At 35.0% G+C, this 26,770-nt stretch overlaps 1 protein-coding gene across 2 annotated transcripts; it reads left to right on the top strand.

Moving 5' to 3' along the window:
- DYNC2I1 (dynein 2 intermediate chain 1) lies at nucleotides 1-26,054 on the top strand. 2 transcript variants are annotated; one of them, XM_014872241.2, is made up of 24 exons: nucleotides 1-85; nucleotides 2,659-2,712; nucleotides 3,533-3,953; nucleotides 4,425-4,477; nucleotides 5,075-5,425; nucleotides 6,839-6,897; nucleotides 8,658-8,715; nucleotides 10,187-10,264; nucleotides 11,439-11,634; nucleotides 13,218-13,320; nucleotides 15,529-15,658; nucleotides 16,188-16,299; nucleotides 16,677-16,771; nucleotides 17,097-17,223; nucleotides 18,101-18,273; nucleotides 18,831-18,993; nucleotides 20,206-20,319; nucleotides 21,394-21,455; nucleotides 22,480-22,531; nucleotides 23,745-23,805; nucleotides 24,056-24,152; nucleotides 24,415-24,546; nucleotides 24,858-25,081; nucleotides 25,613-26,054. In XM_014872241.2, the coding sequence occupies exons 1-24, from the start codon at nucleotides 71-73 to the stop codon at nucleotides 25,782-25,784; spliced, it is 3,102 nt and encodes a 1,033-aa protein (XP_014727727.2). In that variant the 5' UTR covers nucleotides 1-70; the 3' UTR covers nucleotides 25,785-26,054. The 2 variants fall into 2 exon arrangements, with proteins under 2 accessions (XP_014727727.2, XP_088015291.1); XM_088159165.1 differs by lacking the exons at nucleotides 21,394-21,455; nucleotides 22,480-22,531.
- The last annotated feature ends 716 nt before the right edge of the window (nucleotides 26,055-26,770 follow it).

A 26,770-nucleotide genomic window follows, 5' to 3' on the forward strand; every position in this document is an offset into this window, starting at 1 on the left:
TGGTTGCCGGGGCGGGCCCGCAGCAGCGCCCGATCGCGGCCCGCGGCGGCGGACGCGGCCTCCCGGGCCCATGGAGGGGGACAAGGTGAGGGGCGGCGGCCGGGAGAGCGGGGCAGGGCCGGGGAGCGGCGCCGGAGTCCCGGCTGCTGACCCCGAGAGCCCCCGCGGCTCTGCCGGGCCCGGTCGGGCCGCTTCGTGTGGTGGGCACGGCGGAGCCGTAAGCCAGGAAATCCTCATCCCAGAGGGGTGATGTACCAGCGGCACATCCTCCTGCACCACGGGATAGGTGGCTGCGGAAATACCCATTGTTTCACGTTCTAGAGAAAAGTGTGTTTAATAATTGATGCTCCTGTTACCGCCAGTTGTCGGGCTTTAGTTGTTCGGGAACACACGTAACTCTTGCATTGAGGTGTTAAATTATTGAGCGTTTGTAGAGCTCCGGAATAAAGGAAACAAAACCACATGCGCGTGCTAACGTCAATTACTGTGTGACATTTTCACTTTAAAAGAGTAGGCGTGCCAAAGCAGTGAGCTGGTGAGTTATGATGGAAAAGTAAAAAAAAGTAAAACTTTAATCTAAGATATTTCGGGTGTGTCGCTGTGAGTGCCAAAGAATCAGAACAGCCACACTGGGTGAGGAACCCTCCTTTTGCTGCTTCTGTCAGTCGTGCTCTTGTGCCTTTTTGAGGGCTCTCAAATTGGCAAGTCATATTGGAAATAAGAAAGATAAATGTTTGCATGCAAAAAATAAAGTACTTTTCTCTGGCTTAAAAATTAAAGGCAGAATTTTGTCTTACTGGTCTTTTGTTTCTTGTTTTCTGGAACCACATTTGACTGAGTTCTTAAATTAGTTTATACCAGTATGTTCTGAAAACTTCTTATCATTCTAGCTGTGAGTGAAGAAACACCTGTTGGTCTCTTTCAAAGTTTATCTAAAGCAACAAGGTTTCTTTTTCTGCTAATTGCTTTTTCTTTAGGTTAAGGGATAGATTCTTAACTGGTAAGGACATTCATAGCACTTTTTGAGTTCAGTAAATCTGCGGCATTTCATGTGAGCTGAATGCTCTCAGGTGGATGAATTAAGCTAAACCCCAGTGTCATTTAAATAATTGATCTTAATCTGGATTTAAATATGTATATAAGTACTTCTAAATTAGCAGACGGGTCAGAAAGTTCAATAAATCCTTTGAAAGTTTGAAACATGATTGTTTCAATGGACATTTAATTACAGAGGGACAGAGGTCTCAACCCTTTATAAAATATCTCCTTTTCCTGTTTATTATACTTCTGCAAAAGCACAGATTAAAGTGGAAAATCATCATACACAAAAGCAGCAGTTTCTGGTTGTGGTGGGGAGGTGAAAGCTGCAGACCCCAGAAAACTGACAGATATTATTGGGTGCCAGAGAGCCACCTGTGAATGTTTGCTGTGTGCTTTTTGCCTCAGCTTTGAAATAAATCTGAAGCTGTTTTATCTGATGTTGTCTGTTGGTTATGCTGCTTTTATGCTATTAACATCATTAGCATTCTTCCTTTGTTTGCTGATACATGCTTAAATATGGTCTAAAACCAAAACATGATTTTAAATAGGTTACTGTTTGAGACTATAATGCAACATTCTGCTCTCTTCACATTCATAGCCTTCCTCCCAGGTAACATTCACACAAATTCTGTTGAGTTTCTTAGGCTTTCTTAAAGCTTGACTTAAGAAAATTATCAACTTTGTTTTCACTTTCTCATCTCACTTTCTGCAGCAGTAAATATTTGCATTTTTTGGTTTTTTGCCTTTTTTAAGTATAAGAAGAAAATAAAACTGAAGGGGCACTTTCTGTTTGTTTCAAATACTGCCTTCTTGGGACTTCTCATTGACTTTAGAAGTTCACTACAATCTTCTATAAAATCCAAGTTTGAAAAGACAAGGTTTTTTTTCATGTAGAATTTAAATATTTACATTTAATATTTTATATATATATATATATATAATGTTAAAATACTGCCTCCATATAATGAATTAACAAAAAAAATGGGCACCATATGTTTTTTTCTTCCACCAGTGCAGCTCGTCATTACAATATTTATCAGTGATGATTTTATTAATCTTCAGTGGCTTTTGCCAAGTCTAAATTTGAGAATCAGGACAGCCTGATCATGTCATTTTGGATATGGTCATCATCCTCCAATGAACTAGTTAAAATAGTCAATAGATTAAAATTCCTCCTTTCCCTTAGTGATCTCAAACAATATGATTTTTTTATTTAGTCTTTTTAACGACATCCAAGCAGCCAAGTGCAGGAGCTCTGCATATGCAGATAGAAGAAATATAACCTATTTTACTAGGGAGCACTCTGGTGAAACAATCATGTGTACTTTGATTAGTTTCATTATCTTTTTGCTTTTTACCTTCAGTGCTACATATAAATTTTTCACGTGCAGCCAATTTACACATGCAGTCTGAACTTCAGGCTTCTTCCAGGTCCAGTCAGATGAAATTTACTGTAAATAGGTGTTAGAGCAAAATCAGATTACTGTTTGCATGATCTTTTTAGTGATACTTGCCATGTGTACCTTGGTCCTTTCCTTGGAAATATGATTCATTGTTAAATGATTTACTTGTCTCTGCAAATTGGTTACTCAGTCTTTTCTGCATTTTCTCTTCTAGAAAAGAACCAAAGAAGATACTTGGAAAGCAGAAGAACTTAGGAAACACCTAAAGGTGCATTTATTTTATTTCTGCTAATCTTGATGTTAAGCAGCCTTACAGCACTAGAATTCATTGGTGGTCTAAACATAAAGAGTTGACTCTGCTCCACAAGCACTCTGCCTTGTGGGATCTGCAGTAGCTCTTTAACACTTCCTGGTGCACCAGACACTTTAAATCTGCATCACTAAATATAAATGATATAGGGCTTTAATGGGTAGCTGCTGAGTTCCTTGTCACACTGACTATTCTGGAATCTCTCCAGTCCAAGGTTACCCAGAGGCTGGCCCAGCTTAGCTCTTTCTAGCTACATGAGTCATATAAGATTACCCTACAAATTTCTAAATTAGGTAATAATACATTGTTACAGTAATCACACACCAGTCAATGGGGTCTGATTTGCTGGTCACCCAAATCCAAGTGATATCTCTGCTTTATATATATTATTAGCTTTCCTGAAATGTATATTATCTATTGTATTTATTATCATCATCTATCATGTTTGTCCTGGTGTTTTTAAACTGGCTAATTGCATTATCCCCTGGTCAAACAGACATTCAGGCTGCAGTCAGTTGCATCATTGATATTCATAATAGGTTTTTTAAAAGCTGTTTTCCAGTATGTGTTGTTATTATTCCATTTAGTTTTTTCAGTAAGCACAGACATAATGTTGGTATTTACAAAGTAAGCCTAGAACTTTATCAGCATTTTAATATGGTTTGGGAAATTAAATGCATGTTTAGTAATCCAGCAGGTTTGGTTTTTTTCCACATGAATATACTCTTATCAAAATAGATTGCTGAATTATAATGATAGATTTTTTATTTTATTTCAGGCATCACTAGCAGATATTCAAAATGAAGATCAAAAACACAGAGAAAAGAAACTGCAGAGAGAGAGGACTGTTCATGACATAGGCCCTGACAGACATGAACGCAGAGACAGAGAGAAGAGCAAGGAAAGAACAAGAGAGAGGTTTAAATCCAGTGAAAGGGACAGAGATAAAAGGAGAGAGAAAGAAAGGGAAAAAGAACACCAGAGAGAAGACCAAGAGAGACACAAAGATAAAGTTCGAGAGTCACGTTTGGAGGAGAGACACAGTGTACTAAAGCATAAAGACAGGGAGACTGATAGAGAACGAGACAAAAAGCACAAAACATATGAGATAAAGCATATAGATCCACAAAATTATCTGAAATCATTTGAAGGAGGAGATACAGAACATCACAGGAGAAGTGAAATCAGGCATCGTTTGAGTAAGTAACTTCGGGTTGCTGTAGTACTTGGAAATATTTGATATTTAGACAGGAATACTCTGAAACCATCTGTGCAGAGAGGATAAAACAGGCAGGTGTGAGTACCTACTGGCATGTGTATTTTATGGAATGGTTTGGTAACCTAGTTTTATTTAGATGCTTTTAAAAAAATTGATGCTTGTTTCCTTTCCTCTGAAGAGAGGATGGATGTCACTGGTTTTGTTGGTCAGTGCCTAGACACTCTCTACTGAATGATCCATTGACTTGCAGGGTGATTGCTGAAATCAGTAGCACTCTCATATAAGACTGGAGAGATTCATTAGGAAAGAGCTTTGGAGAGAGGATTTCAACAGAATTCCTTTTTAGAAAACTCTTATGTTAGAGAAAACACTTTGCTAAAAAACTATTTTCTACATGCTACAGTTTGAATATTATAAAATCTGTTTCCTAATTTATACATCTGTTTTCTAGAGGAGGAAAAAGTAAGAACTGAAGACCGAGAAAGAAGACATAAAGCACAGAAGGTAAAGGAAGTTAGTGAAGTGTTTCCATAACAGAATAAGATAAAATTGTAGAATAATGAAGAAACTGGATCCAACTGTAACTCCCATGAAATCCAAGAGATGCATAGATAGTAAGGTGATAACAAGTGTACAAAACACAAACAAAATATTTCTCAGCTACCCAATTTTAAGGATGTATTTTATTCTTTTTTTTAAGTAAATATGTAATAAAATTTTCATAGGAAGCAATGCTTCATTATAGTGCAGCTACATCAATTGTTTCCATCTGCTATTTATGCCTTGATGAGTGTACATCCTACTTTAGACCACCTGGTAGAAAAGAATTAATTTTTTGTGTGAAGAGCATATAATTCAAAGAATTTTCTGTAGCAAAGTGTGCAGTGTCCTAGAAGAAACACTTAGAAGAATCTCAAGTGCAGTCATAATTGGAAACATTTTATCACAGGAAATTAAAAAAAAAGACTGGAAGATCCATGTGACAGAAAGATTAAGTACTTACAATTCAGTCATTTTAATGGTCAAATATGGATAGATTTGTGAAGATAGAACAGTCTTGGAGAACTTTTTAACCATTTAATATAATTTTCCTCTTTGCAGGATAATGATTTAAGAAAGAAAATAGAGAAAATTTCAGCCTATGAAGTTGAAGAAGGTGAAGGTGGGCACAAGTTAGAGAAACATCAAGAATTGGATAAAGGGAGAGAAAGAAAACATAGAGAAAAAAAAGAACATGTTGGAACAGAAAAAGAGAGGCTTTCTAAAGAGAAAAGTCGTAAACATTATGGAAAGGAAGAAGAAGAAAAACATAAATCAAAGAGATCTGAAGAAAAACATAAATCAAAGAGATCTAAAGAAAAATCTTCCCATGGAGACAGAGAAGGGCCAGAAGCAGAAGCTAATGAGAGAGTAAAAAGTAGAGAAAATGAAAGAAAGAAATATGATCTAAGGGTAAGTTTTGCTAAAACATTACCTTGTCACTTCAATTATTAGCATATTTTCAGTAGGGGAATGATAAAAATGGTAGGATTTTAAGTCAACATTTCCTGAAATTTGAGGCTGAATTGGTAGATGAAAACACTACATCTGCATTATGTATGCTAATTCAGAGTTTATGTCTTCCATAAAATTTAAACAAAACAAAACCAAACAAACAGAAAAACAAACAAACAAAAAAAACCAACCAAACAAAAACACACAAAAAAAACAAAACCAAAACCAACAACAACAACAAAAACCCACACCAAAAAAAACCCCCAAAAAACCTATATATTAGAAACGTCTTTTATTCATGAAATTCTTTCTTGCTATGACTTTTGAAATTTTTACTTTGAAATGGAAATGTTATAAGGCTTGAGGTCCGTTGAAGTTTATTGGCTGCCTTTATACCAAAAAGTATGATTTTGATAGAAGTGACTTTATGTTGTCTATGAAGGGAGCACAGCTATCCAACTCATAAGTAGGCATGTCAGTATAGACTCTTTATATTTGTGGTGTTTTCTCTACTTCTGAAGCCATACAATATATTTTTGTGTTGCTAATATACATGATGTTATGTCCTAGAGGCTTAATCAATAATTTGTCAATTTTTACTGATTTTTAAGTATTTATTCAACAAGATTGAGAGAAGGAATCACTAGTAATTTGTAACTCTTAAAATCAAATAAATTTTATGAGACACAACAGTTGAGATGGTCTAGGGTAGTTTCTTCTGCTGCCTAAACAGTGAAGAAGTACAAGCTTCTGAAATAAAAGTTCAGAAATGTATTTTGTAGGGACAATATGAGTAATTTGCAGTGTAAGAGCCCTCCATGAGTGATTGCTGACTGCAGCAGACAACTAAAGTCTATCAGGGGCTTGCTCAATGTTTGACTTCCTTGGAAATTTACTCAGGTAGTTATTAGAGAAAACACACACACTGATGCTTCTGTCCCAGAGTTATATTTTGGTTTCTGTTTCTGGATAGAGACAAAGACCTTTATCTTAAACAACCTATTGAATACACTTCCAAACTTAAGCAAACCTTCATAATACAGAATTTAGGTTTCAAGTCTCTCTACTGGGGATTAAAAGTGCCTGAGACTGTTCTCTGTCCTTCCATCCAATTTGTGTGAATTGTAATACATACTATTAAAATCTCATTTTTTGGAACAGGTTGGCCACAGCATTCCAAGGTCAGCCCTTAGCCCCTGCCAGTTTTTCAGAGCATCTTGCAAGCAACGACTGAAATAAAAAATAGTCTGGAATTGAAACAATTCATTAGCAACCTTTTTTACTGTTAGATGAGAATACTACTAATACAGGTTCACATACGTATTCCCTCCCAGCATTTCTGACTCATGAATATTGTGACTTCTTTCACAGAACAGTGAATACAAAAAGGAGGAGAGGATTCAAGAAGAAATGAGCCATCAGCTTGTAAGGTAAATTCAGAGATTTATAATAATTATATACTAAATGGTGTCTACTAAGATTCAGTCACCAACCACCAAACTAATAAGCATAAATTCTTAATCTCACATATCTAGGGATAATATAATTTTTGTTCACTGGCCTAATAGTACAGCAATTACAAAAAAAAATCTGTGTGTTGCCTCTAAGATGATTCAGATAAAAATGTATGTATTTGTATTCCTTTAATTTTTTTTTCTTCAGCAGGGTAGCAAGAGATGTTTTAAATTGCATATATATTAATCTAGGCGCTTAGTTTTGGAGACAGTAATTCTGTATTTTACCACCTGGAAATTCACTATGTAGTCATGTGGACACATGTAAGGTTCATGATGAACTACGTTCTATTTTGTTGTTTAGTTTAATTTGAGCACCAATACTCAGTTCCTATCCTAGATGGTATCTAAAACATTATATTTATATATATAGCAAGTTTGCAGTTGAATATGGGAGGAAAAATTCCAGATACCCTCAGTAGGATCAGTTAAATCTCAGGATTCTATTTCTAAGTTTTATAACTAGCAAATATAAATCTTAGAGAAGTTTCCAGTATATTCTAGTACTCTGAATTCTTTAATTCTTGAGCCTTGTGAAATTCTTACACAACTTTCTGAAGTCTAATCCTCTGGGTACATTGTTGGTTGCAATTCTCACTCTTAAACCCCAGTTTAGCTTCCTGGCTCAATACAAGTCTGGGTTGTTTGCTTCTGGGGACAGTGGCAGTGAAGTCACTACCAAAGTTGGCTGAGTATTACTAGTGTTAAGCATGGGACAGACCACTTTGGCCGAAGTGAATTTGTGGAAGTGTATTCCTGCTGAAATATTTCAGAATACACGTGTTGGGATGCTACCTGGCAGCAGCACTCAGCTGTGTCAGCAGTGCTGAGTATTCAGGCAATGTTTTGAAGCTGTTGCTGCTGGGGTTGTGGCTGAGTCATTGTTTGTGCTTAGCTGGGGAAGGAAGAATTTAGCCATTCCTGAATGGCAGGGAAGGCAATATGGTTTAGTGAGATGTCCTGAAACCCTGGTCCAGCTTCAGGCACTGTTAATGTTGAATGACTCCAATTTGTTGTGACAGGATCCAGACAAATTTTAATTTTTATTGTTGCCTTTTCCTATGTTTATGTTTGTTAATCCCAACAGCAGTATATACAAATACTCACATAAGAAGTAAAAATATTCTCTTCTTGAAGTCTGATACTCTCTACTTACTTTCTATTAATAAATAATCAAAGATATTATTGAGGAGCAAAACCTTGTTGTTGATTTGCTCCTGCTCTCTGACCCTGATTGTATTGCCCTCATAAATAAGACCCCTGAATCAAAAAACAGATTTGAAATCAGTCTTTGATTTACAGCTTTTAAGCATATCTCACCAACCTGATCTTGATCTATGGTTTGCTGCAGATATTAATACAAGTAATAAATATATGAGGTTGTGATTTTTTTTCCTTACTACTTTTTCTTACCTTTTGATGCAATTAAAAATGGTAAATTTGGACAAAGTTTCTGAATTATTTGCTGGTTAATCACTTGGTTGTTTCATTATCCTTTTGCATCATAGAGATCTATAAAAATACTTTTAGAAATATTTCAGTTAATTGGAAATTTCCAACTGTTTTTTCTTTTCAGGAAAAAAGCCTTTTTTTCAGTAAAACAAACAAAATCTCCAGAAAACAGAACTGCTTTCTTATGAGTTAACCAATAAAATTGTTGTTCTCTTTTTGAATAGGACTGTAAAAGATAAAGGAAAACTCATTGAAAAAGAGGATATGGACACAAGAGAAGAGGTAAAACTAAGGAAAAGGAATTAATTTTTATATTTTGAAATTATTTATTTTAATATTTTTAAATTGAGAGGTGCAGACAGAACCAAATTTTCAGCAAGTCTGAAGCTGTATGGGCTTGGGCTTATTTGGAACAGTTTTGTGATATTTTCAACTGTTTGATTCAGCTAGTCTTTAAGTGTGAATTTCTATTGTGAGGACCTAAATTTCTTTTGTAGTTTGTGGAGAGAAATAGGCAGTTCAGTCCTCTTATATTTGGTCTCTTTTCCCATTATCTTCTCTGTCTTCATTGGCAATAGGAGGCAACCCAGGAGGGCGAAATTCCTACTTAAGACCTGGCTCAACAGGGAGACTTAAATCCAGGGCTTTGCACTCTATGCTGTTGATTTTTGTTTTTTGGTACATTTCTTGCTCCAAATGCCACAGCCTTCCAGATATTCCAGCATGGCTTCTAATCCTGCTTTGTATTGACGATATATAGATTTTCTCTATAAGTTCTTAAAAGGAGGAACCTAGACAAGTATTGAAAGGTGGAGGTTTCTAGTGTGTAAAAAACCATGTGTACACCAGATGCATCTGTGTTATTCATAAAGCTGACAGCTCTGTAGGCATTTTCTGAGATGATCATAAGTAATAAAAACTACAAAGTAGCCTAATAGCTAATAAAGACTCACCTTTGTTGAGTGTGTTACTAAAGGTGTCTGACGAAATGGAATAAGGATTTTTTAAAGAAATTTTTAATTAAACTATATGAATTAATTACTGCAGAGTACCTGCAACCTTGCAGGCAGAAGAAATCAGAGAAATTTCTTGCAATCTAAGTTGTAGTGGGGGACCCAATCCGTTAATAAAATAGTGCAAATGTTGAAACGAGGAAAGTTGCCATAAATAAATAGCTTTATTTTAATCAAGTTAAAAATCTGGAGAAAGGTATTGTAGAGATACCATAAATCTTATGCCATGTAAATAAAGTAGAGCATTCAATGTTTCAATTCAAATTATTTCCATATAAAAATGATCTCCTATTATATCCACGTCTCTGCTTTCCCGGTTTCAACATTTGCACTACTTTATTAACAGATTGAGTCCCCCAGTATAACTTAGGTGTAGGGATAATTTTGTCTAGTCCTCAAAAAGGTAGGGTAATCTTATTTTGTTGTTAGCACCATCAATGAATTTGTAGGCAATGCAGCAGTTTTTATGTTTTTCCAATAAAAATACTGGTAGAAAAACAGTTGGTCTTCCAAAATAAGGATGAGTTCTGCTTTTCTTCCTGTACTGTTAGTTTAATTCAGTAATTATCATTTGATAATATAATTTTATTTATCTGTATAAGCAATATGCTACATGTTTGCTTGAAAATGTAGAAATATCTGAGAACAGCAACTATTAATCTATTGTTTGCTAAGATTTCCAGATAAGAGATTTTTTTTGGTAAGATTATTTAACAGTTTCATTTGTTTTTCTCGTTTAGGAAATGAAAGGTACACATATCTCTAATCCAGACACAGGACTTGAGAATTTTTCACCAAATTATGAAGATGACTTTGAAGTAAGTAAAAGTATACAGTTGTCTGTCTGAAGTAATTCTTAAGTATCAAAATAGAGAAAACTTTGTTCACAGAAATATACAGGATGTTACATGGTTTTAGTTATTTTTTTGATGACAGTAACCTTAATTTGGCTAACATAGATACTGAGTAATTAAAATGTTATGTAGAAACTCTGCTGTATATTTAGTTAGTTTTCATCAGAGGTTTGGAACTGACTTTTGTTTTTTTAGTTGAAGTGTTCACAAAATGTTTTCTCTGCCTTTATGGATTTAAATTATTTAAATGACTTTCTGTGAAGAATGCTGAATTGTTTAAATAATCAGAGATAATAATTTCTGGTAAAAAGTAAAAAAAGCCTGTTCATTTATCACTGAAAAAATATCATAGGAAAAAGGTATTGACACACAGCATTCACTTGATTAATTTAATTGAACTCCCTAGTTTTAGCTCTCTTTTGTCTAGTTTAAAGTTATTAAGGTACAGGAGTGTGTGGGATGTGCTTTCATTGTGAGCTGAACTAGAATCATCTTTGTTCAGTGAGGGTAGAATTCATCTCCACTCGTGTCAGGAGTGATGATTTCCACTGTTGAGCTGGTCCCTGCAGTAGCCCTTTACCATCCAGTGAAGAGAAATAAGCACATTTAAGACTTGTTCATGTCATATGTGTTAGGTGATTATTTTAGGATGTAATGAATTGTCTTAGTTTGGAGAATTTATTAAAGGATGACCCTTAGCCATAGCCAGGAAGTGTGGAAGTTTGGTAAATGTGTGCTGGCCATTAAAGGACAGCTTGAATTAAAACTGTCAAATAAACAACTTCATACATCCCTGAAGCCATATCACTTATGCCACTGAACACAGTTATTTTATTTCTTTAAAGAACACATAATTCACCTAAACACATAGTATCTACTTTAGGATATTAAATAAAAATACTATTTTGGGCACTATAGAACAGCACTGAGATTTTCTTCTCTTCATTTAAATTACTGCACAATCAAGAGATGCTGTTTTCTTTCCATTGGTTATTTTAGAATGCCTTTCTGTCAGAGGATTTATAGCCATCTGTATGAGTTTTTTATTTTGACACAATTGTATAATTTCTGTGAAATCTTGAAAAATACATCTATAGTCTGTATTTACTTAGTATAGAAAGTTCTGTTACTTTCAAAGGACTATGAAGATGATTTTGAAGATGATGAAGATGAAAGTGGTGAAGTAGGAGATGAAGAAGACAACCTAAGTGAGATTAAATTTTCTAGAACATCAGAAATTGAAGAAATTCAAAGAGCAATTACTGCAGAAAATGATAGAATTTTTACTCCATTGCCAAAGAAACTGGAAAATGAAAAAAAGAAACCAGTCATGGGTATGTGACTAGATACCAGCCTTTTTTTTATTAAATGTATGAGTAACACATAAAACTTTCAAGTCAGCTGGCCACTTTTTCTAAAAGTCTGCCTAAAGACCAAAATCTGGTCCTCTGGATGAATCATGTAGATTTGTGGTAAGCACTGTAACGTCCACATTACTAAATGATTCATAGGCATTAGTAATCATTTAAATTGTGAAATATAAAAAGTACAGACTGACATTTAATACATCTTATTTTGGGTAAGAGGAGCATATGAGAGTCTGGATTTTGAAAACTTGTGGAGTGCTGGAACAGCCTGGGGCTTCCGCTGGCATTAAATTCACCTTTTTCTTTTAAGCAAAATTGAAGCAACTGTTCTGGAGGGAAGGCAAGAAAAATATCAATACTACACAAATATCTTAATCACTTTTAAATGCAAGCTCTATCTAAAATGTCTGGCATTCAGTTGATCTGACACCTGTGAGTGCTAGAGCTGCTTATTAAGTACTCTTGTGGTTCTCCTTTGCAAGTCTGCACTGAAGTGAACAACCACACAGAGTCATTGGGCAAAAGGATGTTTAATACCCTTTTAGTCTGGTTCAAAGTTAGTGCTGTCATGGAAGAATAGCAGGGAGTTTCTGTAAGTCTTAAACATCTTTTCCAGCCTAGAAAAGTCTTTGATTCTGTCAATAGATTTTCAGTTAATGGTCATTGCAACCAGAACCAGCATACTATAATGTGAATTTCTTCTTCCAGAAGATTTATGCAATTATTATTTTTCTACTGAACAATACAGAATCGATAAAGATTTTTAAATTTCAGAATTGTAGCACTTGGTGGTTTATTCTTAATTACACTACACATTATTTTTTTTATCAACTTTTGATCTTGTTTGCTTAAAATGGTGCTTGATCAGTCTGGCAATTATTTTTATAAGTTTAAAAGCATTTTACAAGTATTGCCTAAAAAAGCAGTTATCCTTTGAGGAAGTGAAGCACCATTAGTCCTGACTGGAATTTAGATCATGAGGTCAATTAGCTACAACCTAACCAGGAAAAGGAGTAAGATAGCCATGACATCAGTTGTAGGTGATCTGTTAACTGTGGCTTTTCAAGGAGCAATTTTCAGTGTTTTCCTTATTCATCTAAGGACATGGGTTAAGCCTGTGTTCATGAGGTTCTCCTCTACCTGAGTTCTTACTCAGAGGTGTAGTGTGCACATGGTGAAGTCTGTGAGACTTCAGGAAAATTTTTAGAACTGATCACTGAGTGTTTTACTGTACGCAGGGGACCAAGGCACCTGCTGATGGCAAGAGAAAGAAAAAGACACTTTCTGCATCAGTCTTCTAAAGTAAAAATTATAATGGTCAGTCATTTTGAGTTGATTGATAAAGAACCATTGTAAAGGCTATATGCTGGCCCATTACTGATGTTAAACTTACTGTACTGAAAATGGTGATAGAGCACTTTGTGTAACATGTGAACCAGGAACTTTTAGTAGCTGTGTTGTAACAAATCTGCAACTTTTTAGACTTACTGCTTAACATTTTCATGCACTGTTAAGTGTGAACTGTAACACTATGTTTTACAATATCACAGAAAGGCAAGATTCTTCTGTCAGAAGCTCTTTTTGTGGAATATTCATGGATTTCCAAATGGCAAACCAAAGACAAAGCAGCCGAAGTATGGCCAGTAAGCAGAAGTAAGTGTATTTTAAATAATCCACACAAAATGGCAGCTCACTATGTGAGATGCACGTTTTTTTCATTATATTTGAAATATGTGAACTTTATAAACTTGAGGCTTATGGAATCAAATATTTTATTAACTAGCAGCAATTAGTTAAGTATATATAATTTACAGGTATTGCTTCATGTCATTTTGTAAGAGAAATGTATCTATATATCAGTTTATGTGCATCATTTTATTACAGAATGAGTTTCCAGGATTGTAATTTCTTTGTGTAATGCTTCAGTAATTTAATTAGATATTGACTTAAAATACTAAAGAGCAAGCCTTTTAGCTACCATCAGGTCTCTGCAGAACTGTAACTTCTTGAAATAATCAAGAATATATGGTACATATAGTTGGCAAAATGGCACATTCCCTTTCAGGGATAACATCGATTGCTGTAAAAACATGTTATTACTGATCTAAAATTAATCTAGATTTGAGACACCTAAGACATCTCTGTATTTTAAAGAAACAAATTGATGCCTGCTTTTTGTGGAACTTGCCAGGGGCTCCAGATTTATCTGAAGCACTGTATATATCTCCAATTTTCTGCCACAATATTTGGATGCATAAAGCAAGGTTATTAAATGCTATTATTAATTCCAGATTCCACTGATGTATATGGTTGTACATCAGTGACTAGTTTTCCCATAAGGGTGATTTTATTAGCCTTTAATTTTATTAGTCTAATAAATCTAATCTTATTTTATTAGTCTAAGTTATTTAATTCACATTGCCCAAAATTATATACTCAAATTTTACACAAGTTAATTTTCTAGGCTTCCTCTCTAGGCTGTAGAGACAGATTAAGAAACTTCCAAAGCCATCTCTGGAGAATTGCCTTCTGGAATATTTGTCAGCCTCAGCTGATGCTGTACCATGACTGATTATGACTATGTTTATAACTCTGTGTGCATGCTAACAGCATACACAGCCTGTGAAGATAATGAACATTTTCATGGGAAGAGGAAGGGGTTGTGGAGTTTAATCTTGTGATGATACATTACTACCAGTAAATAGACTGAAAGCATCCCATAAAGAAGTTGTGGCACTTGGGAGTTGTAAATTATAAATACAAACTTATTAGTTTATTTTAAGGATTTGCCTGCATATGTCATTAAGATTTGTAACTAGTAATCAACTTTGATATGATTGAGTTAGAGCTCAGCAATCTATGCCCATGTTTGTGAAGAGATAATGTATTATGAAGCACAAGTAAAATCGTGGGTAAGAATATGCTATAGATGTCATCAAGTAGCAAAAAGGAGATGTGAAAATTGTCCTTGTGCATAAAGAAAAATTCAGTTTAAAATGCTGATGAAATTCTAGCTCTTGTTGCTCTAGTCTTTTCCATTTTCAAATACCATCTTGCTTCAGCAAGAATCTGTAACTAGAGTATGCATCTGCAAGAGTGTTCAGATACGGAATTGCTATAGATCCATAATTGTATCTGGTTTGTATTTAAGTATTACTTTTAAGTACATTAAAAAAACCTTCAAGTGCAAGAGAGAGAAAGGGAGACTGCAAAAATTGTCAAATTGTCAAAGACTGTACTACAGCAAGAGCCTGGAATCAACTTGTAAGCAGACATCTTTGTGTAATTCAAGCAGTTCACTCTTAAAATGAAATATCTTAACAGCTTTATGGCATTAAAGAAGATAGATAGTGTGTGAATTGTGACAAAGACTGTCACTCTTTTCCTGCATATGTGTAACAAAGCTAGGACATCACAGATCTTTATAAAGCATGTACACATATGAGTCATGTGAGTTAATAAAATGAGTTTAGGAGAATTAGCCACTGTCTTAACTATAAAAGAAAGAGAGATTCATCTGTTACCTCACAGAACAGCTTTGGAATACTTAGGTAAGATGATTGATCTGCTGAGCTTTTAATAGTTTGGCTTTAGTAATAAACCGTGTTAAGTTTGCCATTTGTAATTAGTATTGCATTTTCAAATATGGCCATTATCTCAGTGTAACATTAAATGAAAACTTTTAACAATAGTCTCTGTATTTCTATAGATACATTTTTATCTGCTAATTGTTTTCAGTACAACTTCTATTCTCATAGATTAAAGGATTGTTAGATACAAAATCAGGTTGTCTTTCTTTATGAATACCAAATATTTGGTCTTAACCATTTTTGTGTTTTTCTCTTGTAATTCATCCTGAAGAAAACGGAGTTCAGAACTTCTGCCACTAATTGACCTGGATTTCTCAGTTAGTTTTTCATTACTGGATTTGCCCCCTGTCAATGAGTACGACATGTATATCAGGAATTTTGGTAAAATGAACACTAAGCAGGTACGTAACAAATACACAGTAATATTTAAATCCTCAAAGGCCTGATTTTACTTGTGGAAAAGAATTTTCCTTAAAAAATAAAGTTGCTAAAGCTACCAGGACATAAAGTAATAAATCAATCATATTCATCTCTAAGCCTCAATTATTATAAAGCAATGATCTTGAAACTTTTTGCCAGACAGGCCATTTCCTTTCTGTATTAGAAGAGGACTCTCTCATTTTCTTTCCCCATTTTCTAAAGGGCTTTTTGCTTGTCTGTGGCTCAGTGTCCCCAGATATGCTGGTTTTGGTTTTTACACATCATGGAAGACATTCTGTATTTTTGCAATATTATTTATTTAGCACTCTGATATGAAATGTGACATGCATGAAATAGTGACAGTATGTCATTATGCTCAGGTCTGAATTCATAAGCAGAAGAGATTGAGCTTTAAATTTCAGTTTTAAAATTGCTAAGTTCTATTCAGTTACATGCTATCATTCTTATCAGTGTCACCCCATATTTGATAATTTTATCCTTTTTCTTTAGGCATATATACAGTGTAATGAGGACAATCTTGACAGAGACATTCAGACTGAAGAAGTTGAGACACTGGAGAAATGGACACAGCATCCAGGAGAGAGTGCTCTTGTATCTGGAGGTGAAGAACATTTTAATCCTATTCACTCATGGATGATTGCATGTCATGTAAACTTTTTCCTTGGTATCCATTACTTGTGAGAATCTATAAAATGGCAGGCTGCATTGATATCAAGCTGACATAGGCACTCTGAATCTTCATGTGGAAGGTATGAAAAATAAGTGGCAGAAATAGTTTTTCCTTCTGGCTTGATGTTTCTGTTGGCAGCAAAAATGAGTCTCCAACAGATCTTGTTCTTCAATGCTGTTATTTCTGCTGAAGATAACTTGATTCCTGCCACTCTTCTCTTGCTTAAAAATTAGATTGTCCTTATGCTTTTCTTAACTGATTCCCTTTTGAAGCCTCAAGTTTGGTTTTTGTTTTTCTGTTTTTCATAGGTCCCATAAACAGCCAGGATACATCAGTGAATGGAGCTCTAACATCTAAAATTGATTCACAAAGATTAGCAAATTTTCTCCGGTCTGCTTGCCAGGTGCAGTTATATCCTTAATGTCCCTTCTGAGCTGTGTGCATAAGTATACAGTGTGATAGATCACTTACAGTTCTTGTTCTGACTAATTTAAGTAAATTACTTAAATAATACTTGTTATCAAAGAGAATAATCTTTCTACAAAGGAATCGAATCAGAGCTGTGCAACTTTTATGTCTCTAAAGCGGTATTTGCAAAGTTACAAAATCAGCAAGACAGTTGATAAAGTTTTATGAAATTAATCCACATAACTTTAGAAATCTACAAATAGCCAAGTTGGAAGATAAGATGACCCTTTTATTTCTATAAATCTAATTATGTTTGAAAGGTGATTGCTGTTTTGGTAGAGGAAGATCAAGTTACAACACAACCCAGGAAACTAAGATCTCGACAAACCAGTCTGTCTATTAGTGATAGCTGTTTCCAGTTAAATACTAACCAGCCATTCCTCCATGGTAAGGGAACTTTATTCTACACCTTTTAGTGTACAGAGTGATCTTTCTTATGCAAAGTGCCATGTTCTTTGTCATTACTTGCAAACAGCACATATCAGGATATACAGATGATGTAAACCCCACTTTCTTTTTAATTGCACTAATCTTGCTGGAACTCTGTGCACATTGGTTTCACAAAAGAATGTCAGAGCATCTTACAAGAAATATATTCCATCTATTCCTACCAGAAATAAAGCCAGCAATTAACATGATGTGTGCAATTTCTTGTCCCTGTTGTTGAAGGGCCATCCCAAGGGGTGTAATTTTGTTTGGGCTCTTTATGCTGACAGTAGGGCCAAAGTTACAAATAAAGGCAGGTAATTCAACAGGGACACTGTAGCCTGATATATTTGAAAAGCAATTATATCTTCTCCATATAAACAGTAGCTATTCAGATGAAAAATGAAAAATACAACATCTGTAATTATGTTAGGAAGGCCCGTTATAACACAGAACCCTACATCATCTAACATTAACACATGAGATGAAACCAAAAAAGCCTGGCCTGTGCTGTTTCCTGTTTGAGACTCAGTTTTATTTTCAGAATATATATTGACATCAGATCAGATTGGCTTGCTTATGTCCAGAATAATTATTCTGTTAATTTCCTGACTCTCTTCGTTTTTGCTTTCTACTTCTAGTATTCTGTATTCCTTCTCTAGACCCTCCTTTTTTGTTGTATAGCTTCAAAAGCAACACAGTGTTAATAGAAATATTCTTCATAATTGCATCTTAGTTTGTTTGTTGCTATAGCAGCTGAATATGCTTTTTCATTTGCAGTGAATTTGCTTTTTAATTTATTGATTTTCTTTCTTGTTTTTCTTTTGTAATGGTTTAGGCCGAAAAATACCCTGCTTGTATGTCTCTCAAGTTCAGAGGCAGACACTACTTTCTGCTCATGGATTACCTGAAAAGGCAGGTGTTGATTTGCTGAGCAGAAAGAGCCTTATATGTGTTTGGAACATCTGGCAGCCCTCCAGTCCTCAGAAAGTTTTAATATGTGATTCAGAGGTATGTTTTAATAACATTGTATATTTGTCCATCAATTACAAGACTTTATTTGAAGATTTTATTTTTACTTGGGGTCTTTTTTTGTCTTACTGCAAAATGTGTCATCTTCAGTCTTCTGAGAAACATATTTGGGCCAAGTGACCAAACACTATTCTTGTTCTATTCTGTACTCCAGAACCAGATTGTAGTGATGGTCATGGTGTTTTGTTGATTGTTTTGATTGTTTAATTTTGACTGTATTTCATGGTTGAAAAGTGAATGAAGCAAAACATCTGGTTCAGATGTTGTTAGGACTTCTCTCTACTCATCCTTCCAATACAGCTGAGTCATCTCTTTCAGCTTTGTGACAGTAGATGCAGATTACACAATTGATTTGAAAAGGGAAGGCTTACTGAAGGTCTTGTATCCTACTTCCCTTTTAAAATAGATTTCCCTTCTGCTATAAACACATGTAATCTGTATTTTCTAGGTTTCCATGTTCACAAACCTATTTCAGGTTCATCAAACCATTGATCTTTACCATAATATCAAGCCTGCATGTTTTTACTGTTTTACAGGTGGTATGTTGTTGTTTTGGTCCCAGTAAAGCAACGTTAGTTTTTGCTGGAACAGTAGATGGTTCATTGTTGGTGTGGGATCTTCGAGAAGACTCAAGAATGCACCCTTGTATGATGATCACTGAAACTGAGTGGACATTTAGAGTTCCCACATTTTCTACAGGTGAGCATCTGTGCAACCTGGTCAGTCACTTTGTGCACAGTGAAATTGTCACCTAAACCTTGATGTTTCTGTAATGTTCATGCAAGGTATCCTAACATGTAGAATAACATATAGCAATAGTTTTGTAAATAATTTTTTAGGAGTGTAGGTTTGGGTTAATTTTTAGGAAGACATTTTCTCCTGTGGGAGTGGTGAGTCACTGGCACAAGTTGCCCACAGAAACTGTAGATGCCCCATCCCTGGAAGTGTTCTAGGCCAGGCTGGATGGGGCTCTGAGCAACCTGGTCCAGCAGAAGGTGTCCCTGCTCACAGATGGGGGTTGGAATGAGATGATCTTTAATATCCCTTTCAGTCCAAACCCTCCTATGATTTTCTGATTCAACTTTGCCTGTGGTACTAGTATTTTTATAAAACATCCCACCACACACATTCACAAAATCCTCTTTTCTTCACAAGTGTTTCTAATTGCTGCAGCCATGTAAAAGTAAACAGTAGTTGATTGTAGATAGACTTTTAATTCTTTCAGTAGGTCAAAGATGCTTGGTCTTGTGTTGCATGCTGGTACAATTGTGTACAAATGTGTACAATTTCATGTAGTTGCTTATGTAAGCAGGCAGGTTTAATGCTGGATACTTAAGAAGCTTTAATGCTTTCAGTCTTAAATGAGATTAAGTTCAGTGCACAGGGCAAGTCCAGAAATCATGAGTATCTGACAAAGAGCGCACACTGAAATGCTCTAAACACACATTTGCCCTAAAATGTTACTAAACAGTAAATACACATTTTCTTGTGGTAAATACTTCGTTTCAGGATTTTTCAGGATGCTTTCTACTAAGATTCAATTTTGTCTTCTTTCATAGTAAACAGTGATTTGTTTCTACTCCTGTTGTTTATGGAGCTTGAAATAATTATTTCCATGCTAACCCTGAATGGCAGATTTTAATGAAATGTCTGGTACAGTGATATAAATGGTTCATCAGTCATTTGGAAAATGAGAAGTGAATAGAAATATTGAAACACTGATTCATCTAGTAGTATTTTGTTAATTTTGCAAACAGTTTGCAATATTGTATTTGAGAGTTGTGCAAAGTTCATTATTTGCCATTCTTTCTTTGTAATCATCATTCTCCCATAAGCTGAAAAGTGATGAAGATTTTGTTGTTGTTTTTTGTGGAAAGTGCTATGTTTATCTTTCATTATCCTTGTTTACAGATGGCATTCTGAACTCAGTAAACCACACCTCTCCCATACTGGCAGTGGAACCTGTCTCAGCTTCTCTCAACAGTGACCACAGTTATGGGCTCTCAAGCCTCTCCTATCAGGAGGGTATGTAAACTGCTCTTCTAAGCATCACTACATCCCATTCTTTCGTTAGGTGCCTAGTGAAACAAATGACAACATAGCCAAAATCCAGTTTATAATCCCAGTCTGCCTCTTCAGTTGTTGGTAGCATCAATTGCATGCAACATTCATGTTTGTTTTCTGCTCTCATTTTTATGTAATGTTCATTCATTGCAGCTTCACATCAGGTGTGGTTGTGTACTTGTTATAATGTCTGTTTTCTAGACCATATTTCCATGATAAAGCAAGTTATCACTCAAAAACTGCCTTTGGAAGAGTCTTAGTACTTCTCTGAGGTCCAAAGAAAATCCCTGTCTGAGTCAGTGGAGCAACTTAATTATATCTGAAAGCACTTAAGATATGTGGCTGTAACTGGTGGTTTTTCCTGTGCCTTTTGCCTATTCTTTTTATGACCAACTTTGCAAAGAAACTCTAATCCTCACATCCTCAAATTCTCAGACAGTGTGCTAGGGAAGACATTATCACTTCCATTGCAGATTTGTACTTTGAAATCCATAGTGGTTTGAGGAAATGTGCTGCGTGTTGCAGGTTCTATGAGATTCCATCTGTTTCACTTTATGTTCCCTTCCAAAGTCCATGCAGAATCCAGACATTTTAAAAAAGATGCAGACTGAGATCATCTGCCTTTCTGGTAGGACAAGCTGCACATTCTGGAATAGACAGAGATACAGAACAGACTGTTTGAGTTGGAAGGTTCCTACAAGGATCATCCAGTCCAACTGCCTGATCAGTTTGGAGCTGACCAATTTAAAGCACGTTAAGGGCATTGTGCAAATGCCTCATTAACACTGACAGGCCTGGGGCATTGACCACCTCTCTAGGAAGCCTGCTCCAATATTTTACCACCTTGTCAGTAAAGAAAGTTTAATGCCTTTTCTTTCCTTTGGTAGAATTAGGGCACTTTCACTTTTTATGCAGCTGAGAAGATTGTAGAAGTTTCAGAGCATGTATTAATGTAGGAAATGTTTCAAATCCTTTGCTATTGTTCAGGAGGAAGGTCAGTGTATGAATATAAAATTGTTGCCATTCCTTCCATAGAAATGTCAGGCCCTCCATTTCAGATAGCTTCAATGGATGAAAATGGAATCCTTAATATGTGGGTGAGTATGTATGAAAAGAGAGAGTATAATGTGTAATAAAATACTTCAAATACAAAAACCCAAATTCAGAATTTTTTATAAGAATTGCCTCCCTGAAAAGTACATCAACACTAACCATTCTGTTGGAATTCTCCTTAAAAGTTTTGATCTGACTCCCTAAAGTTATCTTTAGGCAAAAGTATTAACAGGTATATGAAAAAAGACAATCAGTTTTTTTACTTTATAAAAATATTCACATATTCACTTATTTCTAGTAGTTGAATAATAGTCCTCTGTCATCTTTCACCCACCTGCTTTAATTTAAAATCACAGTCGTGTCAGAGATGATACTGAATATAGGGGAGAAGTTAAAGTCATGATTTATATAAAACAAATAAAAAGGATAAAAAGTGAAAATCAGAGGATAAGATTTCCTTGCCCAAAATATGATGCTCAGGAAAGCAGCAGGTCTGCTGCTCTAAATTACTGTCCTGAAAACTCTTCTATCACACATTTTCAGTGGTTTTTTGCCTGATGCAGCTTTGGCCCAGCTCCTGAACCTGTGAATCATAAGGGATAAAAGTTTTTCACCTCTGTGTTAGTAATCAAGTTCTTTAAAGTCTTAACTTCAGTTACTTTGGTAACTTTAGTAGCAACAGATTCAGGCCAAATGATCTACTCTTTTTATTTCATGTATAGTTTGTGTGTAGTTCATTTTGTTCATGTGTACAGGAAAGCACAGGAAATGTGTTACAATTCCTTATTTAGGGTGGGTTTTTTTGTGACTGACCAAAACAACAAGATGCCAACTAGCAATTAAGTGTAGAATGTAGCTGTCCATCTGCTGCTTTCCATCAGAGAACATCCAGCAGGCATGTGAAGATATTTTTAGAATTGCAGACATTGACAAGGTATAGAGAATCTACCTGTAATCATTGTGATGTGAGACCTGCCTCTCCAAACAGTCCTTTAGAGCTATTCCTTACTATTGCAACAAGTCTGGTAAATATTGATTGTTTATTAATGTTAAATATTGACTTTTCAGGTAGTTGTTGAATTGCAAAAAGTGGATCTAGCTGGTTCACAAACTGACTTAGGTGAGTACTGTATGTTAGAGGTAGAATAAAATGCTCCAGTTTTGAGACTGTGAAGTTAAAAGACACAAGAAGAGTCAGTGACGTACTGGAAGTAGTTTAGAAAAAGGCAAAATTACTGAGGAAAAGATTCATTCTGAATAGTTCATAACTAATGTTTGGGGTTATTGGTTAGGTATGAGAATCATTTTCACTGCTATCTAAATCTCATCTGCTAATTCTGTATTGGTAATTGCCATCAGACAGCCACATTTCTTACAATGTCAGAGTAGTTTTCTGTGCTGTCAACAGCTTTTTTTTTTCTTTTGCAAAGAATGTGTGATTCTATGTCTTTGGTCCTCCTCTTTGTACTTTAGTTTTAACCAAACCTGTTATAGTGGTTTTGTTGTTGCCTGTGTCTCCATTTTGAGAATTGTCCTGAAAGCTCATTTTTAGGTAAGATACTTAATTTAGCCTGATAAAAGTTTTCTGTGAAAACATTGAAGAGCCAAGTCCATTCAGCCCTTCTTGAGTTATGTAAATGGAGAAAATTACATTCTTTGTTCTTTAAACAAATTTACACTTACATTCTTACCTAACTGGAAAAGGCTGTGGCTAAAATATTTTTTCACCTGAAAATGCCTAAATAAACAATGAAGTAATGCCAAAACTAGAATTTTTGATCAGTTTCTATAAGCTCATGTGCAATGACAGGCTACATTAAGCTGCTAAAGCTGAGTATTATGTCTGTGGAGAGGTGCATTTTAAAGCTGTGGTATGTATTGACATATTTTTACTGCAACCAACAGTAAGATTTTTTCCCTCTTCAAAGAATTCTTATCTTTGAAGGATTTGAATTATTTATGTTGTTCTCTGCTAACAAGTAACATAGACCAACTTTATGGATACATTATTACATTATCTCATCACTGTAATTCAAAGATCCAGGTAACATAAATGTGCATTTTAACCATCCCTAGAATTGTGTCTTACAGAGTGCTGAAATAGAAACATGTACCTATATTTCTGTTTCTGTCAACGATTGTAACTCTTCAGATTGGAATTCTGCAGCAAATAGTTCTAAATGATGTAAGATTCTTATATGTCAAAGGCTGTGTCTGCAGTAAACTAATAATGAAATATCCTTTTACTTACTACTTACAATTTAATTTATTGATTGCACATTTTAATGCAAAGTGGTTAAATCAGTTCAAATAATAATTTTTTATAATTTTAGGTTTAGTTCCCGGAGGGAAAGTGAAATTAGTGCATAGCTCTACTGTGGAATTGAGTAACAGGTAAGAAAACTGGGGCATTTCAAACTTACATATGTTACCTCACAAAGCTAATTTTTCCTATACCTTACTAATTTGCTGTACCATAAGATATATTTAACATTATTTTCTGTTGTGAGTATTTTTTAATACACATTTCTTCCTAGATCTAGTCATAGATATTTTAGATCAAGAGTTTCTGCATGTACCTGCACAGTTTTAGGAGATAATTCCCTGTATTAATGTCATCTTTCACCTTTGCCATTTTCCTCAGCCTTTTCCCAAAGGATATTAGCCAGAGAATGCCACAGACACTGACTATTAAGTTTCTATCTTCTAATCCAAATCACTTCGTTGTTGGAACAAACATTGTGAGTACCATGTTGGAATTCATCTCATTGTTAGTATTTTTGTTTGGAATCTGTCTCATTTAGTTGGAATTTTAGCAGTAGATTGTATATAAAATTTATAATTTGAGTCGATATTATTAAAATCTATTAGCTATTAAAATTTGTTAGCTAGTAAGGATCTTTTAAAGCATCAGCTCATGAATTATTTAACTTTTTCCTGTAATACCAATAATGCAACTTTTGTTTTGTTTTGTTTAATTAATTTTCTTTACATTGTTCGTAGGGTCTGGTAGGCCATGGTACAAGACATGATTTAAAAGTTGTTCCAAAGCTATTCAGGCCCCGGGAGAGCAGACTGAGATCAATAAGCATCACTGCAATTGATTTCTTCCCTTTTGGAAAGCCACTATTTTTGGTATGAAAGCATTTTAATAGAAATTTCATTTTTTAATATTACTTGCTGAGGGTGTATTTCTAATTTGATGTATTTATTAGATGTGATAGTTGATTTACTTCACTAGTTCAAATCTGCCATGAAGATACTACCAAAAAAAACAGAGATAAATAGGATCATTTAGGTTGGAAAAGACCCCCAAGATCATCAAATCCAACCCTTAACCCATCACTGCCAAGTCCACCAGTAAGCAATGTACCCAAACACCACTTCTTATATCTTGCTTAGTTTGTTTTGTTCCAGAAGGTATTTTCTTTTTATCTGTGGTGTAGGTTGGCTGTTCAGATGGAAGTATTAGATTACACCAGATGACATCAGAGTACCCTCTCATGCAGTGGAATGACAGCACAAAGGGCCAGCCAATTATTGCCCTGCAGTGGGCTTTGACAAGACCTGCTGTGTTCTTCGCCCTGGATGCATCATCCAATATTTACATTTGGGATCTTCTGGAAAATGATTTGTTGCCTGTGGCAAAGCAGACTATGCCATCAGAGAAGTAAGTGCTCTCTTTTTAAAAAATTTTAATATTGTTGCATGGGGTTTTTTGCTTGACTTTAAATGATCATTAGAATTTGCTTTTTTAGCTCTATTTGGTGAACTACTGAAGGTGTGGAAACAAGCGAGAGTGAGCTAAATTTTGACTGTCTTCCCTAGGCTGAAGTTGGCCTTGCTGAATATCCCTCTAGCTAGAGGTTTTCCTTGTATCCTGATAAACTGTAGCAAAACACTGCTAGTTTTTGGAGAAAATATTACAGTTTTAAAATTTATTACGCTGTACTGGAAAATGCCATCAAACATTGTTCATTTTTACAAGCTTGAAATAATTTACAGACATGATTAGAAATTGATGATGAAATGCATAGGGGAAGAATTGCATGTTATATTTACATTAAATGGTTATAACTGGTGAAAAGCTAAATAACATGCTGGGACTTGAGCAGAAAAGAGGAATCATTTAGTTGACTGTAAGCAATTTCTATTTATTTTGCCTCAATTAAAAAACACTCCCCTGTTCTTTTGATTTCAGGGTTGCAGCTATGACTCTGCTGGGAGAGCCAGAAAAAGCAAATGGATTGTTAGGCATGGTGCTGGCCAAGGAATCTGGAGAGATAGACATTCAGTATGTAAAGAAGAAGTGGGCATTACCTCAGCCTGAGGAATCTGACAAACTGTATTCTATTTTATTGCATTCTTTTTAGAAACAGAGTTGTACAATTTATTGCAAAACATTGTAGTCTATTTTGTACCTCAATTAAAAAAAAAATAATGTCATTTGTATATAATCTGTATATATTTTAAAGACTATCAATACAATATTTCATCTGAAACAATATATTTTATCATAAAAATGACAATCAAATTTACCATTATTGTACTCAAACACATGATGGCTATGTTTTGTTAATGAAGGTATTCTAGATGTACATATATTTTTAAAAAATAGCAAAAATACATTCCTATAAATTGCACTGCTGATTCTTGTTGTTTCACTCTGAAAGGTTTGGCAAACATAAAGCTGTGTTTCTTAAAACCTGAATGTGAGGAGATTTCTACTTCTGAGCCTCTTAAACATTAATTCTTGGTAAAACTTTCTTGTGTCAACCTAAAGACCATATGCAAACATACCAAAATACAAATTCCATCACACATGTCTACCTTCTGATTTTGACCCTGAAACTGTGCAAAAGGAATAGCTGACTGATTCAGGTTCTGACATGTACACGCCCTGTTTGGATCAAACTGTGTGAACAATATGCCTGGGAGATTTACTGAAATTCTAAATCCGCTGGGATTCCTGATGTAAAATAGAAACTTCTTACCTGTTAATTCTGCAAATAATTTCCAAAGGTCTTGTAGTGAGGAAGAGGATAGCTGTCTATAATATGATGCTAATTTTTGTACACTATTGGCAAGGGTTGGACCAAGATGAAGCACTGAAGATATATTTCGTAACCTAAGGAAACCTGGCTTAAAGAACTTGAGTAAAACCTTTATTAAACAAGCTCATATTTGGTGAAAAAAGGACAATTGATAGACAATGTATTCAGTATTTACTGAACAGATACATTTAAGGTATGTACCTTCTCTTTCTAAAATAAGTTGAAATATTTCTAAGTTTAAATCAATTAATTGCAAACGTTTTTCTATGTAAATTTTTACTTGAGAAAACTCAAAGTGGCCACAT

Source organism: Sturnus vulgaris, chromosome 1, assembly GCF_052056855.1.
Source record: "Sturnus vulgaris isolate bStuVul1 chromosome 1, bStuVul1.hap1, whole genome shotgun sequence".
Lineage (NCBI taxonomy): Eukaryota > Metazoa > Chordata > Aves > Passeriformes > Sturnidae > Sturnus > Sturnus vulgaris.

What these genes read in the sequence shown, in the direction of transcription:
- DYNC2I1 (XM_014872241.2), top strand. An exon ending in GAAGACATAAAGCACAGAAG is followed by an intron (nt 4,478 to 5,074) that starts GTAAAGGAAGTT and finishes TCCTCTTTGCAG; the next exon opens with GATAATGATTTAAGAAAGAA. An exon ending in ATTATGAAGATGACTTTGAA is followed by an intron (nt 10,265 to 11,438) that starts GTAAGTAAAAGT and finishes TTACTTTCAAAG; the next exon opens with GACTATGAAGATGATTTTGA.